This window comes from Rhynchophorus ferrugineus, unplaced genomic scaffold (genome assembly GCF_030347505.1).
Source record: "Rhynchophorus ferrugineus isolate W39M unplaced genomic scaffold, kcgeb_rfMv2 rfM6, whole genome shotgun sequence".
Classification (NCBI taxonomy): domain Eukaryota; kingdom Metazoa; phylum Arthropoda; class Insecta; order Coleoptera; family Curculionidae; genus Rhynchophorus; species Rhynchophorus ferrugineus.
Genome location: NW_027472585.1, coordinates 26223223 through 26237127, shown reverse-complemented (window position 1 = coordinate 26237127; position 13905 = coordinate 26223223). Strand labels below are relative to the sequence as shown.

At 28.9% G+C, this 13905-nt stretch overlaps 1 protein-coding gene across 1 annotated transcript in view; it reads left to right on the top strand.

The window, feature by feature from the left end:
- LOC143197865 (beta-1-syntrophin) overlaps nucleotides 1-13905 on the top strand; it is a 335664-nt gene that overhangs the window by 237128 nt on the left and 84631 nt on the right. The window contains exon 2 of the mRNA XM_076406627.1: nucleotides 12294-12482. Coding sequence (XP_076262742.1) covers nucleotides 12294-12482 — 189 coding nt within the window. The remainder of the gene's footprint in view (nucleotides 1-12293; nucleotides 12483-13905) is intronic.

Sequence of the window (13905 nt, the reverse complement as noted above, 5' to 3'; positions counted from 1 at the left end):
CCTTAGTAAATGCATTTCTTAACAAGTCACTAACCTAATATTACAGGTAATAAGTACTAATTTATACATCAAGAGTTAAAATGAATGTTGATTAGAATATTAACAGTAATAAAATAGTTTGATAGAATATTAATTCCTGATTTGTTGGTGGGTTAAAATTCAAGCCATGGAAGACAATCTAAAGATGACTTATTTCCAAGAACAATTATATTTAATGATTTAGGTAAACAAATTATTCTTTTAATCAGCACTGTGTATTTATTATTTTTGTAACATATACTTTAGGTAATGAACATGAATAAAAGATAAGGATTATACTAACGAAACTAACTACATAATTTGCATATATTGAACACATCCTATGTATATATGTAAATATGTTAGAATTATGTGTTATTAACAGTACATTTGTAAACATTTTATAGCATCGATAAATATTAAGGTGTTTTATGATTAATGCAATAATATATGTGACTATATGAAATTTTAATCTTTGAACATTGTTTCAATTATTCTGATTATTTACTTTATGGACTTATATTTTGCCAAATCAATAGTTAATTTAATTATTGTAAATACGTAAATTGTAAATACATACATTCCAATGTATATACATTTCCTGATTGTAAAAAATAAATTTACTAATTTTATTGGTTAATGTTATATACATATATGGTTGGTGTGTTATAATAAACATGCTAAAGAGAAATATCAATTTCAAAATTGTTTTATTCATATATTCTCTCGTTTAATATACAAATATGTATATTATTACTTCATTTATCATTCCATAGTTATGTAGAATAAAAGAAAAGAACGATCTTGTATACTTATATTTGATGCTCTGAAGTTGTTATAGTGAAAATAATCTTACTTATGATACTTAAGTTAATGAAAATTAGATCTAATTAAATGCAATTTAAAAAATGTTAGTTCTTGAGGCAGTTTACACATATTTTAATATGTTTTTGTAACCATATTTGTTATTTTAATTAATGTTATGTATAAAGTAAATTATCTTATATCGAAAATGAATATCGTGAAAAGAAGTTTTAGTAATACATCATTTTTAAATTAGCCTTTTTGTTCTATTATGCGAAAAATGTAATTAATTTAATATATTTTGGTTTGAATTTCGACCATAGGGCAATCACTAATATATATAAATTTGATAAATATTTTCTTCTATTTGATTTTTGAAAAATTTTTGAAATAACACATTTTATTTAAAAAATTAAGGAATAAAATGAAATTTGTACTTTTCAGCTCCAATAAGTATTCAGTCTATACATCGTTTTTTTTTTACAAAGCAATGATTTATATGAAAATGCGTCGTCTTTTCCTTGTTTCTTCCACCATTCCACCATCAGAAAAAATAGCCATTAAATCCATTAAGGTCTCCATGGTAGTTTTATATTTTTTGTATTTATTTATTTATTTATTTGCATTTGTTAAGAAACCTCACTTTTTTATATTATCACTCTTTACTATTCTTGCAATATCCTATTTAATTTCTTCTTCTCTTATTATAATTTCACGTTCTTCGACTTTTACTCTCAACAGATTTTAACTACATCTCACCTATAAATTAAAAATTACATCCATACTAAAATTTATCATGATTGAAACAAATGTCTAATTATTACCAGTTACTACATTTTTGCTACTATTCTTGATGGACGAACCTCATTAATGAACTGACTACTTCCAACACAACAAGAATAATTTTCTTCTCTGTTCTTGTTATTGTTTTGAATTGTGCTGCTAATTCAGCGAGAAATGTTGGCATATTTTGATTCCTATTTGATGTCGTTGAAAATCATTTGTTATAAATTTGACAACTAACATTCCCACTATAAATTAAATTGACGCTGTTTGGATTGTATAAGTTTTAAAGAGTTTATTCTTTTCTATCGTTAATTCTGTGCAATATAATGCGCATGCACAATCCGAAGTAGTTGAATAAACACTTTCAAGTTAATATAGCAAATAGTCTATGGGTGAAAATTCCGTCCAAAATATGTACTGTTTCGATTGGAAGATACGAATATAAAGTATTGGGTCATTAGTACATGAAGATGAATTCCAAACTCAAGGAACGTGTCTGGGATTATTTAAAAGCAAGAATATTTGATACTAAATGAATTGTCGTCAGACATAAGTTGTTCAACATTAGAAAGTTGAAAGAGCTCGTTCTGCAAGTCTTTGTTAACAGATGATGAATATGCTGATGATAGCGCTATATTCGCTAATACAGGTGTTGAGTTATTTATATTATTTTAAGATTTTCATTTTATAGGCGCCATGAAGAAGTGATAGTGTGAAAAATATAGTCGTCATTAATTATATATTAAGAAGACAGGTACTAAAATTAAATGAAGGAATACTAAAAGGTTTGGCTGCGTAATTAATGTCGTATATGGATATAAACTTTTTTTTGTTGTTTACGGTCAGAACTTTGAAAAATTTAATGCCATTATATGGAAACTTTTTTTGCGAAAAACAGGGTCCTTACAAAGATTTTTATGTTTCAACATCAAACAATGTAACAAGAACTATAACAGTGAAAACTAATGAATGGGATATAAAAGGAGGTGCTATGAGAGCTGGCGCATTAAAAATTCATAATTTTGTGTAAAATCAGGGGATCGTTTAGAACATGATGTTGGTCGTAAAGCCTTTGTCGGTGATGATGAAACTTATGTCTCTACTAACCCTGGAGGAAATTGTGGTCGTAATTTTTTAACATTTTTCCTTTAAAAATTTTTGTATATCCATACAATTATGTCGGTTAACTCTATACATAAAATAATATTATATAATTAAAAGTTGCGAATTAGTTGTCCTAAGTTGCTTATTATGTATAATTTAGGTATTTAAAATATCTATTTTCTAAATATACTAGCTGTACCCGGTATACGTTGCAAAGACACGCAAGAATGAGAAGTATTTGCATAATTTATTTGTTAACGTGACTTTCCTGTCTGGTACACAAATAAGTCAATATTTACCGGTGCGTGAGAGTGCATGTCTAGATGAGAAGCAAGGATTATCTTTATATATTTCGGAAAAGAATTAATTTTCAAAATCAATACGTGCCAAGGAATCCTGTAAAATCAAGCGAATTAAAAAATTCATTCTTTAATAATTTAAAACTTCATCTATTGATATAGTGTAATGCAGTATTGAAGAACTTGAAGGCCTTGTCTCGAAGACTATTATAATTTTAATGATTTTAATAATATACTAAGTGGTTTTCCTAATCCATAGATCTACCTAAGACTAATGATTTGAGATATTGCTGCATTTGCATCTTGTTTTATAACATTTTACACATATTTTTGAATTGTTTAATTAACACTTATTTGTAGAAATAATTTCATTAGAATTATTTAATTTATTACCATTTAAATTGAATACTTGCGTCTTTCGGTAATCCGTAATTTTTCCAGTGGTTGATAATATATACTATGATTATTGAGTGGAAGTCTAGTTTTATCATCTCATATTCTAATTATATCCAATATAATTATATCGCCGTCCGAATCGATATACTATCAATAACAAGAATACAGATTCTCGGCAGTGAACTATACCGATTTTGCAGCAACGGAAAATCCAATATCTGAAATATTGTTGAACGTGGCACTAAAATGTGTCCAGTAGTTCAATTCAAATTACACCCTAGGTAGATGATGAATGTCAATGAATTGAATAGAAGGACAACAACACGTGAGGGTTAAGAAAAACACACGTCCAGTCTCAGCAACAGATTCATGTAGAAGGATGAGAAATGCTTCCACAGATTGAATCTCTCTCGTTAGAAGAAATATAATAACAAATAATTTAGAAGATGGACAACACAGTGGCTTATTAAGATGATCTTAGTATTTCTTTTTTGAAAGTATTTTTAGTTTAAATTTTTTACCTATCTACTACCGTAGAAAATCCTCACGATGGTAATATATAATTATAGGAATATTGTATAAATCTAAATATCGCCATCCGAATCGATATACTATCAATAAGAAGAATACAGATTCTCGGCAGTGAACTATACCGATTTTGCAGCAACGGAAAATCCAATATCTGAAATATTGTTGAACGTGGCACTAAAATGTGTCCAATAGTTCAATACAAATTACAGCCTAGGTAGCTGATAAATGTCAATGAATTGAATAGAAGGACAACAACACGTGAGGGTCAAGAAAAACACACGTCCAGTCTCAGCAACAGATTCATGTAGAAGGATGAGAAATGCTTCTACAGATTGAAGCTCTCTCGTTAGAAGAAATATAATAACAAATAATTTAGAAGATGGATAACACAGTGGCTTATTAAGATGATCTTAGTATTTCTTTTTTGAAAGTATTTTTAGTTTAATGTTTACCTACCTACTACCGTAGAAAATCCTGACGATGGTAATATATAATTATAGGAATATTGTATAAATCTAAATATCGCCATCCGAATCGATATACTATCAATAAGAAGAATACAGATTCTCGGCAGTGAACTATACCGATTTTGCAGCAACGGAAAATCCAATATCTGAAATATTGTTGAACGTGGCACTATAATGTGTCCAGTAGTTCAGTACAAATTACAGCCTAGGTAGTTAATAAATGTCAAACTGAGCAAAAATGAAAAACAACAAAATGAGCAAAACCGATCAATTACTTCAAAAACCTAAAGTGGAATGGAGATAATGGCGAAATAAAATCAGAAAGAGAGGTATGCTGGAATTCTGTGACCGCTGATTGACATTGCTACATTAGAACTTACCAATGAAGATTAAAAATATTATGGATATTCTATCCACCTTAACAATACTGCCCAATGTCTGGAGCTATAGAGAGAGTTTTTCATACAGCCCTACAACACCCAAATATGGAATAATTACGAACATAAATAAAATTAATAAATAAATTCGGGTTCTGAGGGAATACATGAAGGGTACTTTCGATCATTCGGTCACTGACCGTAGTTCAGTTTAGACGTGCCACCATCGACTGCCCAAGCCCCGTCTAAAGGTAAACATAGCGCCGCTTTCTTTTACCACTTGTATTTTCCACATTTTATATAACTTCAATAAAATAATGGTCACATCATGTAAACACCACTGTTTCATTTCATCCTATCTCCATTCATCGAGTCATAAAAATACCATAAAATGATAAAAGTTATAGAACTAGTAGTTGAAGATTAATGATATAAGATTAATAATTAAGTAAGAAAAACTAAATAAATTATTAATCATATATATGTATATGTTCATTATTGTTGTTGGAAAATTTGTCATTAAAATGATACAAATGGGGCTTCAAAGATATATATTGTCAGTGTATGGAAAAACGTATTAGATGTGTGTATTGTGGACTTATATAATTTAACCTTTAATATGGGTACCTTTGAAAGCCAAACATGTTACTTGACTTACTCTTTCAGTTCGCTTACATGTTACGTGTAATGTTTTCATTGGCTATAATTATTGTAGTATGCCAGTGCGAGCCATTGATTCATCGTCCAAGATCCGAGTTTATGCTCGCTAATGAGATATCGTATATACGGCGCTCTTTAATTTAGTGGTAGATGCAACTTCTTGACAGACTTCTTGTTTAAGAGCTAGGCTTTAAGTTTTAAGAGGATGCCTTTTAAGCTTTTATAACAAGAAATTTCGCATCGTAGTACTAAGTATTGAAAAATGACAAATCACTGCAATTGTAAATCTCAATGATATCCAATACCTGGGAATAGTAATAACATACAAGAGAAAAAAGATTTTTTCGTCTGTAACTTGGTGCGTGTGGAAGAAGAAAACTATTACAAGAAAAACAAAAATAAAACTTCTGTTTTGTCGACTCTTCAGTATAGACTCGAAAAGTAGTCAGTATTAACATATAATCTCACACATTGAAGCTCGGAACCATCAAAAACGACGCAAATTCTGGAAGTTTTTTTTTTCATTATCGCATTAAACATTAAGTTGTCAGATTATAACAATCAGTATGTAGTTGAACAGCAAATCCGAAGACGTAGAGTACAATAGTTTGTTCTTCAACAAAAACATCAGCGTTTAGTGGAGAAGTACTAATGCTTCCCCAGTTCCAGCTTTTGATTCATGAATATGATTATTATAATACACCATACACCTATTTTAATAGTATCAATTCTAATAGTGAATTTAAGTTAAGAAAAATACACAGTTTTGTTTTAAAGATTATAAGTATATAAATATATTAAACTTTTTATACATTAATATTAAACTAGGTTAAATTCTTATGGAATTTTGATATACAAAAGTTTCTCATCGCGTTATATTATGACAATTATGTGAAAAATATCCGGTTCCCGTCTAAAGTACAAAAATATATCTTGTTTTCCTCCACAGTGACAACACTACATTCACGTACAATTACAATTTGTCGTCTGTTGTCGTCTAACTCAGTCCGGTATCCGGTTTCAACTGTAGGGGTCACTGGATGCCAACAAAACAAAATCCGCGACATTCCAGAGGGAAATTAAGCTTCCTGTGTAATGGCAGCAGAACAGGACTTTGCGTATTCGTTCTCCCCCTAATAATTAATGGATTAATTTAACTTTTTAAATGGGCGCCTTATTAAATATACAAAAATATTTAAACACATAATATCAATGTCAATAGTTTATGTTTTTCTTTTGGTTACTCTATTTGCTTGAAAATAAATTTTCAGTGTTTTGTATAAATTGTATAAACACCATTTTGTATACAAGGTTTTATAGTTCAGTAATAATTCTCGCTTGAGTTTTACACATTGATTCTTGTTTTATACAGGATCAAACATAATTATTATATTTTTAGTTTATTAATAAAATTAGTAGAAAAACCCTTTTTGTATGAATCTTCCATTAAATTTCAACATGTTGCTTGAAATAATCTACAGTATTTGTTTGTATTTATAATGAAATATATTAACTTATTAAGAAGACTAATAAGAGAATAATACTTTTTATATGTCCTGTATTAGTTAGTGCTGTACTTATCAATTTGATCTTGTATGTTAATGTTTCAATAAGAAAATTTAGAGAACTATTAAACACTACACTAAATATACGTAATTATAAAATATAAAATATAAAATTGGAATAATAATAATTTTAATTTTAAGATAAGTAATAGCCCTTTTGAGTCAATATAATCAAATATTTACTAATTTTCTGAAATGCACCTGTAATGACTAAGTAAATAAATACGTTAAATAAATAACTTATTATATAGATATATATATATATATATATATATATATATATATATATATATATCCTTTTACCAACTATTTATTTTTTTTATCTGGTTGATCAGGACTGGACCAAAAGTTTAACGTGGGCTCCAAACCACGGTCCTCAGCATTAACTCTACCGACTGGCGAGTGACCAACTGTAGAAATTATCACAGAAGACATCCGGTCTTACCCAGCCTGGTTACTTTACACCCTTGCCTAGAACAATCACAAATTTTAAACAATCACAAACATAAATTTACGACCATGCTCCAGCAGGATTCGAACCCGCGGCTATCGCAACAGTAGGAGGAGCATCCTATCGCCTTTACCACTGCGCCACTAAGCCGGCTCCTAAATAACTTAATTTGTATTTATAAACTTTATTGATTAAATTGTAATTTCGAAATGTTATTCAGTATATAATTTACAATTTTATTATATATAAATATAGTTTATTATATATATTATTATAAATATATAATAATATAAGTATAAATATATATTATTATACTAAATTACTCAATGAGCTCTAAAATGGCAAAAAAGCAATCTAAAAGTATCCGTGTAAACTTTTTGACTAATTAAATGCAAATATGTATAGAACAATTGCCAGTTTATATAAAAAATATCATTTTCCTTCAAAAAGTGCACCTGTCTATACAATTAAAGAACATTGCAAAAATAGTGAATTAATGTATAAATTATATCGAGATACAGATCAATCTCTAAGTGTAGTTCCTTATGACTTCTGCGTAACATATTGCTACCTATTTTCGATTTCTGTAACTTTTTAAAAGATCTAGTTCCTTTCGATCTTTCCGATATAAGATTTGATAGTCTACCTTAGTAAGATGAATGAAAAAAATAATTGTACCTAATATGGTAAATAAAATGAAACAAGACAAAACATGTTTATGCCAATGTATAATGTAAAACATGCTACAAGCCTACATTCAGATATAAAATATGTTTGAAAATAAGGTATTGAAGAACATTCTTAATTCATTTGACTGTCTCTATAAAGAAATTATTAAACTATTGTTTGATTTAACATGGCGGATTTTAAAATGTTGTGTTTTTATTTCTGATAAAATCTTTGCATTTGCAATTATAGTTTTAAAACAGATGTATTTTTAATAATAGCTCTATAGCAGATTCTTGTTATAAATCAATATTTTTGAGATTCTTTGTTATAGTAATCAAACCTACTTGAACCACACGAAAAAATCAATAGCAAACAGACACAAAATCAATATTTTTGTGAGTCTCTATTACAGTAATCTATCCTATTTGATCTACATGAAAAGAACAACAGCAAAACGTCGCAAAGTCATTCTCTTGCATGACAACGCTCGGACGTATATTGCAAGAGTTGTAAAGGATGCAATATCGGTTGAAGATTTGTTGTTTGTAGGTTGAATGGGAAGTTCTATCAGAACGAGTGTACTCATCAGACATAACGCCATTCGATTACCACTTGTTTAGTTGGATGCAGCATTACTTGGTTTAATAATTTATAAACTTTCTGATTTATAAACTTTATTGATTAAAGTGTAATTTCGAAAATTTATTCAGTATATATTTTACAATTTGTATTATATATAAATATAGTTTATTATATATATTATTATAAATATATAATAATATAAGTATAAATATATATTATTATACTAAATTACTCAATGAGCTCTAAAATGGCAAAAAAGCAATCTAAAAGTATCCGTGTAAACTTTTTGACTAATTAGATGCAAATATGTATAGAACAATGGCTAGTTTATATAAATAATCAGATATAATCAGAACCAGTGTACTCAACAGACTTAACGCCATTCGATTACCACTTGTTCAGTTCGATGCAGCATTACTTGGTTAATACACGATTTATAAATTCTAATTAAATGCGAAAAACTGATCAATGATTGGATTGCCGCTAAACTAAGATGTCATTCTCTCGACATGGTACCGCCATGTTTCAAGAGAAATAGAAAAGTTGTAGAAAATATTTCTGTTAATATATGATTCCAATTTTTTTAATAAATGTATTTTCAAAGTCAAAGAAGAGCAGAGTACACGCAAGCATCTAATATATATTTCTAGAAGCAATCCATGTTCACCAACTACGACTCGGGAACGCGTATTGAGACGAAAACACGAAAAAATACATGCTGCTATAAAATCGCCATCTCGTTAATATTCTGATGTACAAATCTATTTCTATATGTAACAATCAATCCATATGAAATTAAGTTTACATTAGCTCATAAGTTCGCTTTGCCTAGGATACATTACCGGAATTATTGACATCAAATGATTGATAAGATTCTGATACTGGAGATATTAACTAAATGCGGAAAGCAATGTTATAGAAGTATATGTTCCTGCAGGCAAAATACCGATTTTCAACGTCAGTATGAAAATAATGAATTAATACAAATAAAGCTTGTTAATCAATTAATACATAAAAGTTTACATTTAAGCTCATTATCATTATATTTTTATTATTATATTATCATTATAATATCGTTATATTTTTGACTTACAAAAATTACTGTATACTGTTTGCAAATCATTATTGGCTGTCTATATTGCAACGGCAAATTAATTAATTAATTATTAGCAGGGTCAATTTATAAAATAATATTCTCCCTTTATAGGGAGCTTAATTTTCAGCTAAAACGCCAGCGAATTTATTCTTTTCAATTTCGTTAACCCCCTAAGACTGAAACCGGATTCCAAGCCGAGTTAGAGAGTAGTAAGCAACGATTTGTAACGTAGGTAGAGGTAGTTCCATCAAGACGAAGCAAAACAGGACACAATTTTGTAATTTAGAAATGCAACGGACACCCGTTACAACGAGAACCGAACAATATATTGTCTGGAATATCCTAAAAGTGTAGATATTACAACATTATTTCAGAATAAACAGAAACCTGGGCACTATCGTAATATTAAACTTTGCAAGTTTTTCTAAAACTTTGTTGTTTGGATTATTTGAAATATAAATTATTATTCTAGAGTTCTCAACTACTATTAAACTCTCTTACTTTTGATATATTTTAATATAATATTAAATATAACTTCGTAGCCTAGCATATCTAGCATATTTGGGATCATTGATACAGGCGACATGTATCCATCGTTGATGGATTTATATCTTATTTATATTTTTATTGATCAGACGCAAAAATTAACAATAAATTTAGCGCGATGAACTTCTACATATATCCGTTAATGATCCATGTGAAAATTAAAAGTGAGCGATCAACTTTAATGATGCGAAACTTTGTTCTGAAGTAGCGTACATGCAACAAGTGACATCAACAAAATCGATACCCTATATATTCTTCCATCAGATTTGCCAACTATCTTGTTGAATTATTGAATTCACTGGATTTACTTGGAATGTCATCATATAACATGTTATTAAAGTTTGGTTCACCAATATTTTTTGAAAATTTGAATGCACCAAATGTATGCAGTGGCAATATTCTTGAAGCTACTGAGCTACTGTTTCAAGGTGAGATTGTTCTACTAAGGGCCTTCAATGAGCCTTTCAGACCCATCCATTCAGTTTAAAGGTTTAGAATTTAAAATTGGCTTCTAGTTTTCAATGACTATTAATAAGTCACAGGTACACACACATATTATGGACAAATTTAAGTTGGTTTGGAGCCAACAAGGTTTCTAAATACATAGAGCTGCAGTTTTGATATCATTTCATACCACTAGGAGTTATACGCGTTTCAGCATTTTCAGCAGGAATTGTTGTGGGTAGCTTTTGCAGAATATTAATATAGCGGCTATTTACATTTTATATATTAATTCATGTGATATTTCTTAATGAAAGTAAATGTGTTTCCAGATTATAAACAATATTTTTATTTTAACAGTTATTTTCATGTTAATTTTAGCAAAAATCCCATAGAATTAAATGCTATTTATAATAATTACATCCATTACATCAAATTAAATTCTTTAATTATATCTCATTTCCATATTAATCGATTCATATAAAAGATAAGGCTTCGTGAGATATTAGCAATTTAGGAAATATAAAATTTTACTAAAATTATATCATTTCCATACTATTATGAAATAATTTTCCCAATTCAGATCTCATACCAAACACTTCATTTCTCGGCCTTCCCATTAATTTATGCGAATTTTTAATATAAACAGAAATTAGTAGCCTAAATAAGATATTTTAATATTGTCTGCAACCAAAACAACTGAACTACCAGATCCTATGTTGAGCATTATCATATAGTCCTTCAAAAATATTAGTCAACTCATCTCATCAAAATCTATGATGACATAATGTCGCAATGTTGCCGCATTAACTTAGAATTTGAGTTTATGTTAGCTTTAATTTATAGTAAAACTTTAATGTAAATAAAATAACAAAACAAATAGATTTACTACAAATATAATTTACTACAGCATTATAGTTCATTTAATGGATAAATTATCGAAACAGTTAAACTACAATTAATTATACAGCCACTATAATTTGTAATGTAGGGTTCTTCTCTTACTCTTCTTCACAACAATTATGAAGTAGAATTCAAGGTATCTTTTTTTATGTAGTAGTCCCAGGGATGCAAAACACACAAAGCGACAAAACAGCGCTTGCTGATTTATGACCACTAATTGCTAAACTTTTGACGTGGTGTGGTGTCAAAATTTACAATAGTTAGTTAATACATTTTTACATTGCCAATAAATTTGATGCCTGGAATTCACTGTTATTTTGGATGGCCATCTAGACGTGGTCGACAGGACAATGCGGTAGATAATTAAATTAAAGTTGTTCCGATGGTCAAGGGATGAAATGAAGAGAAAAAGGGGGAAGCAGTTGTACTAGTTTTTTTACACCCTAGTACCGCATGGCTCTATCTCTCGGCGAAGATTAGTTAACAACGTTTAACTTTTAATATTTTCCGATTAATTATTGGTTGATATTATTATTCTTATTAATTACAAATAGCTTTTAAGAAATACTGAATTAATTAAATTATTTTCTTGTTTCAGTGAAATATCTTCGGGAAGTTACACCATATTTTCGGAAAGCCAGTATTATCTCGGAAGTTGGCTGGGAATTACAGAGAGGATTTTTATCAGGTGCTCCCCCTGTAGTGAGATTTCCCCAACGAGCTGACACTCGATATTTACCTTTGCAATTATGCCATTTAGCAAGAAATTTCAGATATCCGGATCCTGGTAAGTGCCGATTTATTTGTTTTTCTCATTTGTATCTGATAATATTACACTGTTTTTGCCTTTTATTAAGTGACCATAAATCCGAATAATTTAGTTATATTTATCTATTTTGAATTTAATTAATTGCTAAGAACAAATTAGAATTATATTTATATTGAATTTATAGTTTGCCTCAAATTTTATTTATAATATTTATATAAATTATATTATATAAAAGTGTTGTCCAGTATTACTAAATAAGAAATGAGAACAGAGAAAGCTTATGTTTCTTATATTATATGCTTGATTTAACAATTCCTGTGGATGTACAATGTAATATGTTGATCGATCGTTATACTAATACTTATTTACTCTGCGATTATTCATCCAATTCTAGTATATACACAAATAAAGGGCTCTAGTGAATTCAATGAAAATTTAGGGTCACTAGCAGCATTGTTAATGTTAACTTATCAAATTCTCCAATAATCCAAGTTAAATTTCTGAAATTGGAACGAAACAAGTCTCAAATGATAATATTTATTTTCTCTTTTCATAATATAGAATAACACGTAATCTAATATAATTCATTATGACGTTACACTTTTTTCCATACATTTCTATCAAGCTTTTTACTTGATGCATTAAACTTGACTTTGTCGGCCAATTTCTTAATCTCTTCTTTTGTTGGCATTACAGACACTTTAGTAGTAGTAGTTCAGTAGTAAGAACATCACAATTTTTATGTTTCTCCAAATGACGGTAGTGATAGATAAAATACAATACGATTTCGTCTTTACATGAAAATCCTGGAATAACCATCAATGCAGCAGAGTTGACGTTTTAATGGTTGTTTAATAAGTAATAAATCTATTGAATATGTATCATAGTTGCCTATTTTATCATAATCCTACTCTTTATTTATTTAAATGTAACAAACTCAGATCCACGTATCGTCTTGGTAAAACACAATCTTCTTCAGGATATTTATTCTTTTTGAAAGAGGCCATTCGTTTCTTTATTTGAAATTCTGTAAAAATTGTATTCTAATGAATGAATGTTATATATTGTACCGATTCTCAAGTGTTCAACAATGAAATGTTGTTCATCGGCACTGTCCTAAAGCATGTGTGGATATCGTAAGGCATCGTTGAGTTTCTTCAGCTTTTAAAAGTTTATAATTTTTTCGATGAAAATCAATCTAGATTTAAATGGATTTTTGACTATATCAATTGCTAGTTCTACTGTATCTGAGTTGCATCATTCAGATCATCATCGTTCAGCAATATCTTCAGACAATATAAATAATTATCTTGGATTTATCACATGTATGGTAATTTGAAAGTTGCAATTTTCAGACGATGGAAATTTTCATAGTGATAAATACTCAGCGGGCAATTCAAAAACGAATTAAATAATTACTGACAATGACATGTTTATTTAA